Source organism: Xenopus laevis, chromosome 7L, assembly GCF_017654675.1.
Source record: "Xenopus laevis strain J_2021 chromosome 7L, Xenopus_laevis_v10.1, whole genome shotgun sequence".
Lineage (NCBI taxonomy): Eukaryota > Metazoa > Chordata > Amphibia > Anura > Pipidae > Xenopus > Xenopus laevis.
The window spans coordinates 29,706,186-29,723,838 of NC_054383.1; the positions used below are offsets into that span (position 1 = coordinate 29,706,186).

A 17,653-nucleotide genomic window follows, 5' to 3' on the forward strand; every position below is an offset into this window, starting at 1 on the left:
GTCTTAACTCTTATGTCATATAGGGGCTCACCTTACTGTATTTTCTCCCAGAAATTCATTTTGGTAGATGTAAGTGGGAATCAATGTAAGACTTCAATAAAACAAGAACATTTTTGGATCACTATGCACATCTTTATTATTGTTTGTAATAGGAATAACTATGCCTATGGATCTGTTCCATGCAGAAATGAATGTTCTGTGCACACAACAGGACTTGTTTACAGTCGTTCCAGATGCCATTTTTTTACCCACGATAACAGATAATTGTGGCTGAGCTCAAATGTTAAAAACTTAAATATATAGTATATTTCAGGTTTGTACCATATGGGCATGCCTTTCAGGTACAAATGCTTGATGAAAACACCTTCTCCATGCGCAGCCACCTCCCATTCACTACAGCTGGGAAACTGGCAGTAAGCAGCAGATAATTCCTCTGATAGTCTGCAGTTGTTAGGATCGTGGAAATCAGCATCTTTTTTTCTGTAATACAGATCTTTGTTCAGCAAGCAGTGTATAACATGTTTTATTGTTACATTATACAGGCAATGACAAACATAATGTGCTCAATGTTGCAAGTGAAAACAACTGAAAAAATGTCTTTCTTTCCAGCTCCAGATGCGCAGAGAGAAACAGTGTTTGTTTGTGGAATTTGCAACCAGGCATTAAGCAAATAGGAACTGAATTATCCCCATGGACACAGCTGAACTATCTTCTCAATCCTCGGTTATGTGTAGAGCCATATATAGAGTATAATATCTCTGGCTGAATGTAGTATTTACACAATTCTGTTCCTGTGTACATATACATCTATAGCATTCCTGTCTCAAATGCACTCACATAGATGCCTAATGCTAGTTGTGCTAGTTGGATCAGCAGCTTTGGGTTCTTGGGTTCTTGTTTTCAGCAAAATATATAAAATATTTAGGCTTTGCAAGGTTCCTTGATAACTGCAAAAACATGACACCTCCTTCAGCAACAGGGAGCCTAACCAAACAATGAATGTGGTTATAATTTTGGGCTCATGAAGCTATGAAGGGAGATTCACCTTTGTATAAATGTTGTGCCTAAGGAAAATAGAGGGGGAGCATTACGCAAACAAGTCTACATTGATATTGCTGGGTTAGGACGGTTATGATTGTGGGAGATTTAGTCGCCCGGCAACTAATCGCCTCACCTTCGGGCGACTAATCTCCCCGAAAAGCCTTCCCTCCAGCTAGAAACTAAATTGCGGCAGGATGGCACTCAGATCCATTTGTTTTCCAAAGTTTCCGCGTCAGGCGACTAAATCTCCCCTAATCTTCCCATGTGTATCTGCCCTAAAAACAGGTGATATAAAAACACCAGTACAAGCACTGAATGCTCTGCTATCATTATTCTAAACTGCAAGTACATAATTGGGACCAGTAGAGATACCATAGTATTTACCTTGCACACAATATGCACTTCACTCGTCATTCCAATGGAGTAAACACCATTGGTTTAAAAATAATGCTTTTTGCTGTCTTGTCTTCCATTGTTTTTAGGTTTTTTTTGCTAAAAAAATATCAGTCTGCCTAGCATTTATGTTTTTGGTCATTTAAATGTTCTTTCTTTTGAGTTATTGTTTTGAGTGTCAGAGGCAAGTCACCGAAATGAATGGGGCTGTGTGCAATGATTGCCTTTGATTTGGGTGGATTTATAAAATGTCTGTGTTTTACTCTGCTCACCACATTCCTTTCCAGCTTATGTGCCAGCGGGAAGGGAGGGCTACAAAGTCCAAGTTTGGCATTGTTATGTATGCACAGGTTCTATTCATACTTGAGGTGGGCACAATGTACTACAAGTAATCAGCAACACTGGAATTTATGTTGTACTGCATCTTGTTTTGTGACATTACTGAGTTTTCTTTACTCTGTAGAATCTTTATAAATTGAATGTTAAATAATTTTTACAAGATAGAGTATAAGTAAATACAAATCCATTATTAACCATACCTGTTTAGCCAGCTGTTGAAAAGTTGGGTTGGGGCACAGATTTCTGCTTGCCATTCAATGAAGATTATACTTAGACAAAGTATGGCCGTAGAAAATAGATGCTTTATTAAGCATTTGGTAGAATTTATTTAAAAAACCTTTTTTTTTAATTCAAGTTAATTTAGGGGGAAACTTTTTTTGTTCCTTGTTAACCAACTGTTTGGTGTCCCCTGCTATAACAGCCTAATGCACTGCAAGCTTGATCCATGTGTATAATAAATAATGAGGTTTCATAAATATTATTTTTTTTATATTTTTTAGGATTGGATTCATGTCTCCTCTTTTAATAATTGTTCACGTACCCCAAAATACAGTTGAGAAAAAAACACTTCTAAATACAATTCACAGTATGATATAGGAATATATTCAACTGAAACACCTTTTTTTCATAACTTAATTTGTGATGATGGGTTTTAAAGTATTTATTATGTTTATTGTGATGCTTTTGATACAGTAATACAGTATAAGGGAGTTGTTCAATGTTAAGGGAAGCCTAGCGTTTTATTATAGTTTGTCCATTTTTGTTTAAATCATATTTCTTGTTAGATTTGGGCATTACTTAAAATTTACTGTTTTATTTTACTGTATGACACCAGTAGTGCCAGTGGCCAATCCATTTATAGCTCTGGTATTGGTGGACCTTTCCAAAACCTTTGTCTACTAGACCTGATGATTAATTGATACAGATTTTGTATTGTGCAGAAATGACTTAAGGCTGTGGGTGGCATATCCTTCATACTTATCCCAGCCTTCGACCTTTCTGGTGGTACAGTAACTAAGGAATAGTTTCAATTCAATTTATTTTTATTGAATATTCAACTGTTGAAATGATAATGAAGTTTAGAGGTTCCCAACCTCCAATAGGAGCTGGCTAGTACAAGGACAGAAAACTTTTCCTTCAGGTAATTTATCATAAACAGGGTTGGAGCATATTGGTAGTTGCAATTTTAAGATGACTTATCAGATTGGTAGTTTACTTTAACCCTGGGCTATGCTGCCTTTTTCTTCTCTCAAATCGAGGGGTGTCAAGTAATATAGGAAAGCCTAATTAATACATAAATACAAACATAAGGAGAAAAGAGGTTCTTATGCCCTGTTATGCAATGGAATATTACATTTATTTCTAATCAATGTATGATTTCCTTTAACACACTATCACTATCATTTCACAAAAAAAATATTATCCTCCCCAACCAGCAAAATTATGTATTACCGCTGCAGTCAAACATCTATGCATAGACAGATCAATTTAGTTAGTAAAGACCCTGAGTACTAACCCTTTGTATTGTCCTGGAGAGTAGGAAATATACATTTATGTGAAAATAAGGAGATGATTTATCTTAAAGGGGATGTAAAGCTGGTCGGGATTCGGCCGCATCCTAAAATATTGAATTCAGTGCATCTCTAGTGGGAAAGGGCTCCCTATAAAACACTGCAATGCTTTTGCTAAGGCATAGGGTACCATTTTCAGGACAAGAAATATCTGCTGCCTGGAGAGCTTGTTTTGATCACCACAGTAGATTCACTAAAGAGCGAATTGTAGCCAGCGACCACTTCGCCATACCTCGCACAACTTTGGCAGGGGCAAATGCTCCAAGAATTTGCAAATTCCCTAAAATGCGAAGTTTTGTCCAGAGCGTCGAACGTTGTTGACTGTTTGCTAGTGTTACTTTGGCATAGCGAAGACACGCTGCGTTCATTTGTGCCTAGCAAAAATTCGCTAATGAGCTTGCGCTTAGGTCTATTTGCATATGGCAGGTAATTTAAAATTGTATGAAGGTATTATTATAAATGTTGGTGCAAATGCTGGAAGTTACCACTTTTTATTACAAATGTCCAGTGAACCGTAATAAAGGCAAAAGAGTTAATATAATGCCCTACACATGAGCCCACTGTAAAATGAATGTTTCATATGTTATGAAATGTCTGGAGAAAACCGGTTACCCCAAAAAAAAGTCAGGACTTTTGCAGGCAATTCCACTTCAAAAAAGAAAAAGAAGAAAAAAGATTGAGGAAGATGATCTAGCTTCTTTTAAAGGAAAACTATACCCCCCCCAAACAATGTAGGTCTCTATAAAAAGATATTGCAAAAAACAGCTCATGTGTAAAATCCTGCTTCATGTGAATAAATAATTTTTATAATAATATACTTTTTTAGTAGTATGTGCCATTGGGAAATCATAAATAGAAAATTGCCATTTTAAAAAATTCGCACTTTAGTCAATTTGCGGAGTAACGATCGTTCATCAGAGCGAAAAGTCGTGTGGCAATAGAGTGCGAATGAACGCTAGTGACGGTCCCGTTCGCTAGCGCATTGACGCCTGCACCTGTAAGTGAATTGGCAATGTCCTTGCGGGTGGCAACATTGGCGAATAGTCACTAGCGTTAGCCACTTCGCCCTTTAGTGTATCTGCCCCCATGAGGGGACTGCAGAGACCAAAAACAGGCTTAGCATTAAATTCATACATTAATACCTACAGGTATAGGATCTCTTATCCAGAAACCTCCAAATTACAGAAACACCATCTCCCATAGACTCATTGTAATCAAATTCACTTTTTCAGATTTTTTTTCTGTAATCTTTTCCTCTGTAATAATAATAAAACAGTACCATGTACTTGATTTCAACTTTTCATCTTTAATGGAGCCAGAACAGTCCTATTGGGTTTATTTAATGTTTAAATTATATATATTTTAGTAGACTTAAGATATAGTGTTACAAATTACAGAACGACCCTTTATCTGGAAAGCCTCAGGTCCCAAAAATTCTGGATAACCGATCCCGTACCTGTTAATTTTTTTCTTCGTTTTGACTTTTTCTCAACATGTTGGCATTCTTAATATGTTGGTGCAGTCATCTGGCAAAATAACCAGTTTTCCACATATTTTTCTAAAGAAAATTCACAAAGGGTGCCTAGAATTTAATTTGTGTCCAATTTAATGTCTGTTATTTTATTTCTATACCTGAATTCTTCAATTTGTAAATAAAATACTTGTCTTCGTTGCATATTTTTTATAACATCATTGTATCTATTTGCTTATTCACCATATACTGCAGGGATAATATACAAGTTGGCCAAACTGTAACAGTTTGAAGGTTTCCTACCAACTATAGTGTAACCAGATGGAAGAGCCCAAAACATTAGAGTGAGATGGAGAAAAAAGAAGGCAAAAAACCCTCAACTGTTTATTTAATGATTATTTAAAAAAATATATTCACAAGACATACAGTGTTATTATTTGAAGTGATGCTATAAGAACCATCTTTGCAAACTAGATAGATAGATAGATAGATAGATAGATAGATAGATAGATAGATAGATAGATAGATAGATAGATAGATAGATAGATAGATAGATAGATAGATAGATAGATAGACTGTATATATATATTATGCAGAAAATGTCCATAAATGGTATCTTAACTTCCAAATGAAAATGTATTTTGTTTCTTTTTATAATAATGTAGTGAATAGGGCCCCAAACACATGTAAGAAAGAGCTAAAGAACTACTGTGTGCCCCAATCATTTTGGTTGTTCATTTATAACAACACACAAATCCATTATGAACTGCCTTTCAAGTCCAGTCTTTTCTAGTGGTTGCAGGCACAACTTGGGAAGGGTTTCTAGAGGTATGAGAGCCACTGGCTCAAGTATATTTATAAGAGGAGCATTTCTCATTTTTTAATAAAATGGTGGTGCATTTACTGGCAACTCCAATGTTAATCTGTATGCTGTGGCAATAATTTAAATAATTTAAACATGGGTTAGATGCCCTGTTCATTGCCAAAACATTTTTGCAATGGTCATTAAAGGGCAAGTCAACCCGAAAATACAAATTTGCCTCATAAAAGAAAACATAATTCTAAGCAACTTTCTATATATATATATTGATGAAACATTTTCTGAGCTTATTTGTAAAAACAATTGCTATTCAATTGCTATTCAAACTACTGGTTGTTACTTGTTAAGCAATGTTGCAAAAGTCTTAGTTTTCCCCAGCAAAGACAGATCTGTTAATCAACTACCTTGTCTTACATTGTATCAGTGCTGAGTGGCAAACACTGCTTTCAATAGATATACACATAACTTAAACACTATAGAAAATGTGTAATGAATGTATATTGTAAAGTTGCTTAGAATTATATTTTCTTTTATTCAGCAAAATAATTTTTTGGTTGACGTTGCCTTTAAACTGATTTTAATTTTCACCTACCCCAAGAAACGTCTTCAAAATTATTACTGAGTTTCAGGCTGCTGATACATGGGTCATTGATTTGCTGTCTTCCACATTCTGAATATGTATGTGTCAAGGGATTAGTGTGTCTGCGCACATTTTCGCACCAAAATTGACTGTGTGTGCACTGATGGGCTGATCCCATGCCTCCATGCATATATATTCAGGAATTGGAAGACCAGCTTTTCTCTGCTGGCATGTACACCAGCAGAGAATGACTTGTGTCTTTAGTCTTGGCTAAGCAGCCATGAGATACAGGTATGGTACCTGCTATCCAGAATGCTTGGGACCTGGGGTTTTCCAGATAAGGGATCTTCATACCTTACTTAAGGGCTTTAGCATACGGGAAGAATCGAGGATATTTAGTCGCCTGGCGACTAATCGCCTTTTCTGTGGGGCAACAATCTCCCCGAACTACCTTCTGCCTGCTATCATGTGAAAAACCAGCGCCAATGCACTCACAGCGTTTCAATTTCCGAAGTCTCCTTCCTCGTGAGGCTACTTCGGGTGACTTTGGAAATCGAAGCGCCGCGACTGCATTGGTGCTGGCATTTTCTCATTATAGAAGGCAGTTCGGGGAGATTGTCGCCCTGGAGAAGAGGTGATTAGTCGCCAGCCAACTAAATCTCCCCAAATCTGCCCATGTGCTAGCTCCCTTAGTCTTCTAAAAAATCATTTAAACATGAATTAAACGCAATAAGCTTGTTTTGCCTCCAATAAGGATTGATTATATCTTGGCCTGGATCAAGTACAAGCTACTGTTTTACTATTGCAGAGAAAAGGGAAATCATTTTTTAAAATTGGATTAATTTGGATAACATGGAGTCTATGGGAGATGGCCTTCTCGTAATTCAGAGGTTTTTGGATGATGGCTTTCTGGATAATGGATCCTATACCTGCATTAGAAGCAGTAATTTATGAACAAAAACCAAGAATAACTTTCATTAGATTTGAAAACCGAAGATTTAAAATTGTCAGTGCAACTGCTACATCAAAGAATATGTACAGGTATAGTATATAATTACAAAATACTCTTTATTTGAGCAGTTTGTTTATATAGTTTCTAGTGATGGCCGAATTTATTAGTCAGACGCAAATTCGCAGTGAATTTGCACGATTCGCGACGGTGAAAAAATTCACGAAACGCCCGCCGGCGCTGTTTCGAAAATTTTTCACCGAAAAGGCGTAAATTCGCCCATCACTAATAGTTTCTTTTTAGTCTGGATATTCCTTATCTCTGTACTTCTAAAGGGCAAAAGCATTACCATGGTGCTGATGATGACATACACATATCTGACTGCAATATTTTTTTTTTAGTGTACACAAGAACTGCACTCTTGTGACTTTTATAGTGTGATTCTGGGTCTCCCAATCCAATAAACCATTTAAACGAGAGATTAAAGGGGTGGTTCAACTTTAAGTTCACTTTTAGTATGTTATAAATTTAGTATTTCTTGCCGTCTTCTTCTGACTCTTTCCAGCTTTCAAATTGGGGTCGCTGACCCCATCTAAAAAAAAGGTATGTAAGGCTACAAATGTATTGTTATTGCTACTTTTTATTACTCATCTATTCAGGCCCTCTCCTATTCATATTCCAGTCTCAAATCAACACATGGTTACTGGGGGAATTAGGACCCTAGCAAACTGGAATAGAAATTGCAAACTGGAGAGCTGCTGAATAAAAAGCGAAAATAACTCAATAATCACAAATTATAAAAATAGAAAACCAATTGCAAATGTCACTCCCTACGTCATGCTAAAAGTTAACTCAAAAGGTGAACAACCCTTGTAATAAAATGCCAAGTCTAAGAACACCAGTAACACCCAAGGCCAGTTTAAATATGTTTGCAGGCAAACCAGTGGGGTTATATTTATTTATTTTTTAATTTTGTTTATGACTTTTTATCAAATGCTCTTCATTCCTCCTCTCTTGACATGTTGAGTGTCTACATCATCTTCTGTCTATTTACTATGATATATTCATTGGTGCTCCTTGTGTTTTGCTGGATAAACTATATGCCCTCATTGGGTGCTTTGATATCTGTGCTGTCTAACCCTTCTGATAATGGGCTTTGACAAGAGTAATCCCCAGCCCCATCACCTTACCTTTGACTTATTTACCAATTTATTTTTAAACTAAGAAAATACCCCACACCTTGGGAATACCTTTACTCCTGTAACAAGAATAGCATTTCCATTTTTGCATGCAAAATACTATGCAATGCATTATTCCTATTCTTTAATTTTACCCCCAAATTATAAATCAATGGAATTAAGTTAAGAAGAGTGTTTATGTTTCCCATCAAACCCCACTGTTGTGTAGTAATACTTTTATGGGATAGTTAAAACCATCACTTGGACATCAAATACATCACTTATAAAAAAATATATATATATTTTATTTCTTACAAAACACTCTCCCATTGGAATTTGGCTTCAGATTTAAGTTTTTTTGTGCTGATGAAGACTATCCATGCACTCTCCTTAGGAGACTAGCCCTTGGTTGAGATCCAGGTACAGTAAATGAGCAAATGGGAGTGATTAATAGCAGAACACTGTTACACTTTTGTCTTGAAAACATGTCAGGCTTTCACAAATAAGAATTATTCCTTAATAAATATTAAATACAACAAGGGATTTGCTTAAGTAAAAATTACACAGCATTCTGAAGCTTAGAGCAAGCTCCCTGAAATAAATCATGCTGTAAATATTTAATTCTGGGCATAAATATATGTATTTGAAAATAATCCTCTGAGTTTTGATTCATAGCTATTATTGCAAGCTAATCATATAATTTATCATTGAGGTTTTCTTTTTTTATTTGGGATATCTATACTGGCTAGCTGGCTGGTCATGGGGCTCGGCCAAAGTCCTTATTTAGTATGTTTTATGCCAGTCCTTTCTGGTTGGAGTTATTGCAAATATTTTATTTATAAAGTGGCAAAATGTTCCACAGCTCTTTCCAAGGGAAAGAAATCTTAAGGCTCGCAACTGTACAAAAAAAAAATCAGGAAAAATATGGAAAATCCTGTTTATAACAGTTTAATGGCATTGCCATTGTGCTTTAATGCAAATTCAAGCACCCTTGGCAACAGCTGAAGAGCCATGAGGTCAGGTGGCTTCTGATTTCTTTATTTGACTATTATTAATTGTTGTATATCGGGTCAACTTCAACACGTTTATGCTCCACTGATTTTTAAAGCTGATAGATGACTTTCACCTGCTTTCTCTTGAATTTTGTAGTGTCTACATTCTCAAATAGTATTCTGCATAATGTCTGTAGGATCCAAGGTTCATTGCTTCGGTTTTTAATGAAGAGATACGGAGAAAGTTGAACATCGATTGTAAGTTCTCTAACTTACTTTATTTTCTCTGTAGCAGCTACAGTTTTTACTCCAAATTCCATTGTGTAGACCATATTAATGAAGCACATATACACATAAAGCTAGTCCCATGTATTGCATTTTGACCTAGCTATTGCTTTATCTAATGCGTTCCTTTAGTAACTGGGTTTGACATGAATATGTGTTAAGAAGGAGCTGAAAGTGTCTGTTTCCATTATTTGTTCCCAAAGCTGTAGAATGTTTTAAAGGAACTCTCTAAGGGCACATCCAAGCGAACCGGCCTTGTTTGCAGATACTGTTCTATTTAACAGTTCCCCATTTTTGCTAATCTTATCAACATATTCATGCTTCCTGTTCTTTGTTTTTGCATGTCCAAAGACTTCGACAAGAGGCCAACAGACTCTCATTGTTTGCCTATTTTCTGACCTCCTCTTGCCAAAATATAACAATGAGCTAATCTTCATATTGACTCGTTTCTATTGAAATTTCTGGTGCAGCTTCACTTATTAGGTAAAGATGTAGACAGCCACTGAATCAGACTCCCCTCCTCGTAAGTGAGACTTGACAGACCTGCATTGACGTGTTGACAGTCAGGACAATGCCCCCCCTTGTTTCCCTCCTCTCTCTTTTCTGCATAGGGGCTTGGAAGACTAGAAACATCTGGCATTCTGTAGCTTTGACACGTGTTAGTGATTAGCACACTGCAAAATGGAGGCACATTCTTGTAGGAACACACTGGGCTTTCGAGTTCGGCTCAGGTGGGATTTTGGAAATGGCCAAAAATAACAGGAGCATTTTGAACGCACTACAGGGAGCTAGGCTAAACACACAGCAATTACAAAGAACAATTAATAGGTGGAAAATAGCAGTGTCCATTAATAGAAATTGCTAGTATCTAATAGTCTTTGGCTGCATCCAAATTCACAGGGATGTCATAATGGACTTACCTAAACATCTTAACATTTTTCATTGATGTTGGTTTCATTGAACATTCAAGGCTGTTATCTCCGCTTTAAAACCTGTAACCAAAACCTTTGTACACATCATCGGTTTTAGTGATTGGCATCTTATGGACCATAAAAGGTATTCTAGCATTGCTGAAGTACAACTCCCAGCATCACATAACTTAGCTATATAGCATGGGGCAATACAAACCCAGAATTTTTTTTAAACATAATCATTTTCAGCAATAACTTTGCATCCCATCAGTGTTATCCTACTTTAATACATTATCTAAACAAAGGGAGCATACTCCAGATTCCTATGTGTATGCATATGCCTACCTGTAGCAACCACCGACCATGTAGTATTTACTGGTCACCTGTTTGGAAGCAGATATCATTGGTTGCTGAAACTGGTGCCAATAAAAAAAGTGTTTGCTGCACTGAACTCTAAAATTTGCATTCTACAAATATATATATATGTGTGTATATATATATATATATATATATATATATATGTGTGTGTGTGTGTATATATATCTATAGATAGATAGATAGATAGATAGATATCTCTCAAATAATTTACAGGCTGGAAAATACATATCAATGTACAAGTATGGGACCTATTATGCAGAATGCTATGGAGCTGCGGTTTTCCAGATAACTGATTAGTGATGGGTGAATATGTCCCGTTTCAATTCAACAAAAAAATTGAGAATTCTGGTGACAATTCCAATGCCGCGCACACTGACGCACATTAAAGTGCGGTTAATTGTTGCCGGCGTCTGAATTGTCATGTAAATTCTCTGTGAATTCGTGCCTGACGAATAAATTCGCTCATCACTATAAATGATCTATTTGTAATTTGGATCTTCATACCTTAAAGCTGGCCATAGATGTTGAGATTTTTAAAAGATCTGATCGTCATCGTGAGACCATGATCTTCTCGGAACGATCGTACGAATTGTCCATCAACTAAAAAGACCAATTTGCCAGGAAAACAAAGGGGAGCTGCCTGCTTGGCCCTGTAAACTTAGATAGATTGCACTGGGACCGATAAAGATTTTTTAACCTGGCCGATCAATTTCCTGACAGATGTCGGCTGAAAAATCGTAAGATGTACGATCGTTCGAATCCCACTAACTGCACGATAATTTCAAAGGATTGGTCGGACCGCTAAAATCGGTCATTCGGCAAGATTTAGTCTGCTAAAAAAAATCACTTAAACATTAATTAAACCCAACAGGCTGGTTTTGCCTCCAATAAGGATTAATTATAGTTTAGTTGGGATAACGTATAAGGAACTGTTTTAATGTTTAAAATCAATTTAAAAATGTATTATTTGGATAGAATGGAGTCTATGGGAGATGGCCTTCCCATAAATCTGAGCTTTCTGGATAACAGTTTTCTAGATAATGGATCCCATACCTGTAATACTGTAGGTAGGCATGCAAATCTTTTTCTTTGTTTTAATCGATTTAGAAAACCCTTGGTTATGTAAGGCAGCAGCTAACATTATTATTCTGTATACTTATCTGTTATATCTATAACACTTAAATGTTTATGCAGCACTTTATTGAGATTGTTCATCAAGTTGCTGAAGAGGCAATTGTATCGCAGCCTAGATATTTATACATTCTTCCCATTTCATGTTACTTATAAGATTGCTATGGTGTTCTGAATTCCTGCTGAATATATCCAATACACTACTATTACTTTTAATGTGGATCCATCACCCCTGCACTTGGCAAGATTTGCTCCTATGGGAGCAGATCTCCTTATCCATTATAGAGGTTCTCAGTAACAATCAGAGTTTATTTGTGAACGCAAGTTGAAGTCTTTTGTCTAAATCACTCAGGCCTTTTGTTTCAATGCATCAAGGCCTGCAACATACAAATGACTAAAATAATGTAGCAAATGGTGCCTATGGGAAAAAAAGGCATTTATTCACTTACAGTTCAGGGCCTATTGTTCGAGAAAATCAAGTTCTACACAGGGAAGTGTATTGGTTTGTGAATTAATCTTCAAGCAGAAAAGGAAACTGGTTTTACAGAACTCATTTGGCGAGGTAACTGTTTATTGGCTGACAAGAACGCTATAATAAAGGCCCAGTTTGGTCATTACTCAATGGGATTTTCAAACCTGGATAAATCCCAGATATTTTTGTTGTTGTTGCAAGATTCAGCCTAACCCGGGGAGGCTCATTTATCAAGGGTTGTATTTTGAATTTATGTGAGTTTTTTAAAACTCTCTTAAAGGGCATGTAAAGGCAAAAAAATAAAATCCAATTTTTACTTTCTTTAATGAAAAAGAAACCTATCTCCAATATACTGTAATTAAAAAATGTGTTTTTATAAGAAACCTGACTGTATGCAGTGAAATTCTCCCTTCATTTACTGCTGTGGATAGGAATTGTCAGATGGTCCCTAACTGCTGAGCAGGGAAACAATCATACTTATGAACAGCAGGGAGAGCCCCCGCCTTACTTCCCAGTCATGCAGAACTCAAGCAGCTTTGTTTATGATGATCCCTAAGCAGCCCAGACCACACTGAGCATGTGCACAGTCTTAGTCTTGCAAAGATGTTTAACAAAGTTACAAGATGGTGACCCCCTGTAGCCAACTTTAAAAGCATAAATCATTTGATTGATTAGGCTTGTGGTGCAGTCAGTTCATGTTTATATTTAGTATACAAAATACAGCATTTCTAGCCTTATTCTATATTAGACTTCACATGCCCTTTAAATTTGAATATACTCGGGATTATTTAAGAAAAAAATCGAATATCTAAAACTCGGACGAATTTTACCGACTCAAATACTCAAATCAAATTTTATTTGAACTTGACCAAATTCGATTTGAGTTTTTCCTTGAACGTCAGGAAGGCTACAAACAACTTCAAATTGGCTGCTGCACCTCTCCCATTGACTTATACATGAATTCGGCAGGTTTTGGGTGGCGAATAGTCGAATTCTTAAAGGGCTAGAGTATGATAAATCTTGAAAATCTAATTTTTAAAAAAACTCGAATCGAGTTTGGATAATTCCCTTTTTGAATTTGACAGTTTTGACAATAAAAAATTGTGAAAATTTTCAATTCGATGCTTAATAAATCTGCCCCTTTATCCAAACTCTTAATGTCATGGGGATTTAAAACGCCTGGGTTCAAGGCAGCTGTTTCTTTGTAATTATGCAATTTATGGGGGTATTTTGCTCAAATTTGAAAATGGAATTAAAAATGATGTCTAGTATTTTGAGGCACCTATTGTTCCATGTAAATTAATACAATTCTAATGATGAAGTCCCTTGTGTCCTATCCCTGAACACTTTCAGTTTTGTCCATTTCTAATAACAGTAACCTGAGTATTCTCTGCATTTATGCTACACTTTGCATTTTGTTACATGGTGCAGACATCGCATCAAATAATGGCAGGACTAGTACTTGTTTGGGACCTGTTATCCAGATTGCTCGGGACCTTGGGTTTTCCAGATAACTGATTACTGATTACTTTCTGTAATTTGGATCTTCACACCTTAAGCCACCTAGAAAACCATGTAAACATTAAATAAACCCAATAGGCTGGTTTTGCTTCCAATAAACATTAATTATATCTAAGTTTGGATCAAGTACAAGGTACAGGTATGGGATCCCTTATCCAGAAACCCATTATCCAGAAACCTCTGAATTATGGATAGACTTCATTTTATCCAAATAATAAACCTTTTTTTAAAATAATTTTCTTTTTCTCTGTAATAATAAAACAAGTACCTTGTAATTGATCCAAACTAAGATATAATTAATCCTTATGGGAGGTAAAACCAGCATATTTGGGTTTATTTAACATTTACATAATTTTCTAGCAGACTTAAGGCATGAAGATCCAAATGACGGAAAGATCCATTATCTGGAAAACCCTAGGTCCCAAGCATTCTGGATAACAGGTCCCATACCTGTAATGTTTTATTAGCACAGAAAAAAAGGAAATCATTTTAACATTTTTGATTATTTGGATAAAATGGAGTTTATGAGAGACAACCATTGCATAATTCGGACCTTTCTGGATAAAGGGTTTTCTGATTTGAGATTTGATATTGGCATATCTCCTTCATTATGTGGCCTCCACTGGTTAATTTTAAATTACAAATGCACCGGAGCGAATGCCTCTTCTTGTTCACAAATGAAAGCGTGTTTTGAGTGGAAGTACTAATTTCAGAGACTTTGCTCTCCCCTGTGCATTATTATTCTAAAAGATCTTAAACCTGTGCAGCTGCTGTTGAATTACAGCCAATACTGGTAAAGTAGTAAGCAGCAGATGGAGAGCTGCAGAATATACTGGCAGCGCTGGTCATTTTCCAGTAAATTTACCACTAGGTGGCACTCTAAGCTCTAGTAGATTTTTTTTTTAAAGATAACACCAGGGATCTGTATGCCATAATTAAACAGTCGAATATAGTTAATAATTCATAAAAGGCAATAATATGTTTACTGATTTTGTTGCTGTGTAGATCAGTGGAAAATGGCAGTTTAAATGTGAAAATACCAAATTCACTTATCTGAAAAAGCATATTGCAACATGAATAGGTATATATGCAAACATTTCCATACTAGGAATTAATATTCATTATTTCATGAGCTCTTTTATCATAGAGTAGTAGGCGGATTTCCACTTCCATTCCTTGCTTCCTACTGTGTTTTGCACTACATCAACTGCCGAGCAGGACATAGAGATTGCATAAAATCTACAAGAATGCTCAGAAACAGCACAGATAGTTTTGAGGAGTCAGAATTACAGCAGTTCTGAACATATATACAATAAAGCTTTTTTATTAAAAAAAGGGGAGGAGGGGATTTCAATGCAATGCTATGCCAATTTGGCACAGTTACAGAAGCAGGTATGCGGCTTGCCTACATTGTTTTCTAAATGCAGCTCAGAGTTTCTCTAGTGATCACATTTGTGATTCTCCTGTAAAGTGATGGCAAAAAAAAGAGTTTCTATTGACATGGAATGGTGGGAGGTGTAGTCCTGCTATAGCTAAACCAAGGGGCAGATGTAAGAGAATAAAAACAGTTCAGATTTGATCACATTTTAGCACTTTCCTTACAGCCAGGAATTTGTATTCAAGGACCTAGACATTTATAAAAGCAGGTCAAGTTATCAGAATGTTTTGCTTCTGCAGCACTGAGCTCTAACACCCACCCCACCCCAATATCTAATACCCAAAGCAAGTTGCACAGGGTTATCAACTGTTCAGACAATACTTCCCTGTGCCTAAACAATCACGAGAGAGAGATTAAAACATCTAAAATGCTAGTTTTTCTTTAACCACCGCTACTAAAAATCATTTGTGGATTGTTAGAAATGGTGGGAGAATTTCCCCCCCCGTGTAGCCTGGTTTCCTCCAACATTCCAAAAACACAAAGCAAGCTTAACTGGTTCCTGATAAAATTCAATTGGAGTTCCAAATGGCACACAGTTGAACAACCCCCTTAAAATGTTCAAATGGTTAGGGGAGGACAAGGTGCTCCAGAATTAAGTGTAAAGTAACTCACCAAACAGTGAAAGTGGTCCGGGTGCACCAGCCCCAGACCCCCAGCTTTAGGGAGCGGTACAGCAGAAGATAAGGAAGCAGAGCTGACCGGCACTCGAACGGATCCACAAGACCACAGATATTCAGTTAAAAAATATTTTTATTAGTAGAAAAATTAAAAATATAGATGCATCTCCATCCACCCTATGCGTTTCTCACCTTTCAGGGTGCTTAGTCAAGGGCTCATGACGGAAAGGTGCGAAACGCGTTGGGTGGATGGAGATACAGCTATATTTTTAATTTTCCTACTAAAAAATATTTTTTAACTGAATATCTCTGGTCTTGTGGATCCGTTCGAGTGCCGGTCAGCTCTGCTTCCTTATCTTACCCTTAAAATGGTACTGTGGTACTGGGTCCATTAGACCTATGGAGACATCCCAAGATACTTGCCGAACGTGAAGTAGAGATCAGTGTTTCAAATGTACCCCCCTAAAACCCTTTGTCAGAATAAATGGAGTATAAATGGGGTAAGCTCCCCCGGAAAAAAGTCTTCAGTGTGTGTGCGGTCTCTACTTCACGTCCTGATAAAATTCACCCTATTTTGAATGTGATAGAAATCTTAGACTCTAAGCTCCACCGTTGTGAATGATGCACGGTTTCTGTAAAGTACTGTGCAACATGTCAGCGGTCATCGATATACTCTAGTTATACTGGTACGATATCAGAAAATCAGGGCTATGTAACACCCTCATTAAATGGATGGATGGATGGAGTCCTTTATGGATAAATTCACCCATCACTAGTTCTTTAGACTTTTCTGTAATGTATTGACAGTTGTGGTAGGTTGTTCTCCATTTCTAGCCTTTCTATTTAGCCTGTTAGTTCTCCATTTGTAGCCTTCTATTTCGCCTGTTAGTTCTTTCCTGAATCTTCTAATTCCTAGCCTCTCTCATACTACCAGTATCTAAAAGATATGTTGGTCAATTCTTGGATCAAGGAAAAGCTGACCTTTAACTTGTCATCTACTTCAGGCAGCAAAGTGGTTGACTCATGGATTAGAAAAAATCAATTTATTTGTGGATTATGTCCATGGGAGCAGTCATGGCAGTATTGTATGTCGCAAGGATTTTCACCATCAATATGGACACAGCCTCCTTGTCCTTTCAACCAAAAGTTCCAGCTATCCCTCACATTTTCTTACACAGAAGTAGTCCTCTGGTTGAGATGGCATCTTCTTGGTTTCTAGGCAAGCTTCATACTGTAGGTCAAAGGGATAGTTTAGTAATGGACAGTTGCATGAGTTTCCAGTATGGTTCTTTTCATCTTGCCTTCTATTATTCTGAAAAGGGCCCTCTCTCTGCAGATAGATGAGGAGCCAGCCTCAGTCATTATTCAATCTAGAGGAAAACAACTATGATATTTCTCCTTTACCTCATTGATATTTTAAAATGTTCTGTATTTATATATAGACTACGTGGCTAAAAGTATGTCAATTTTGGAACCTGTGAGAATTTGCTCCCATTCAGGCACATCATTCAGGGAAGGCACTGATATTGGACCTTGAGGTCTGGCTCGCAATAGGTATATTCATTT

At 36.7% G+C, this 17,653-nt stretch overlaps 1 protein-coding gene across 12 annotated transcripts in view; it reads left to right on the forward strand.

The window, feature by feature from the left end:
• LOC108696166 (protrudin) overlaps window positions 1-2,249 on the forward strand; it is a 73,538-nt gene extending 71,289 nt beyond the window's left edge. For all 12 annotated transcript variants that reach the window (XM_041568715.1, XM_041568717.1, XM_041568716.1 and 9 more), the window contains one exon: window positions 610-2,249. In XM_041568715.1, the coding sequence (XP_041424649.1) occupies window positions 610-674 (65 nt within the window). In that variant the 3' untranslated portion in view covers window positions 675-2,249. The remainder of the gene's footprint in view (window positions 1-609) is intronic.
• The last annotated feature ends 15,404 nt before the right edge of the window (window positions 2,250-17,653 follow it).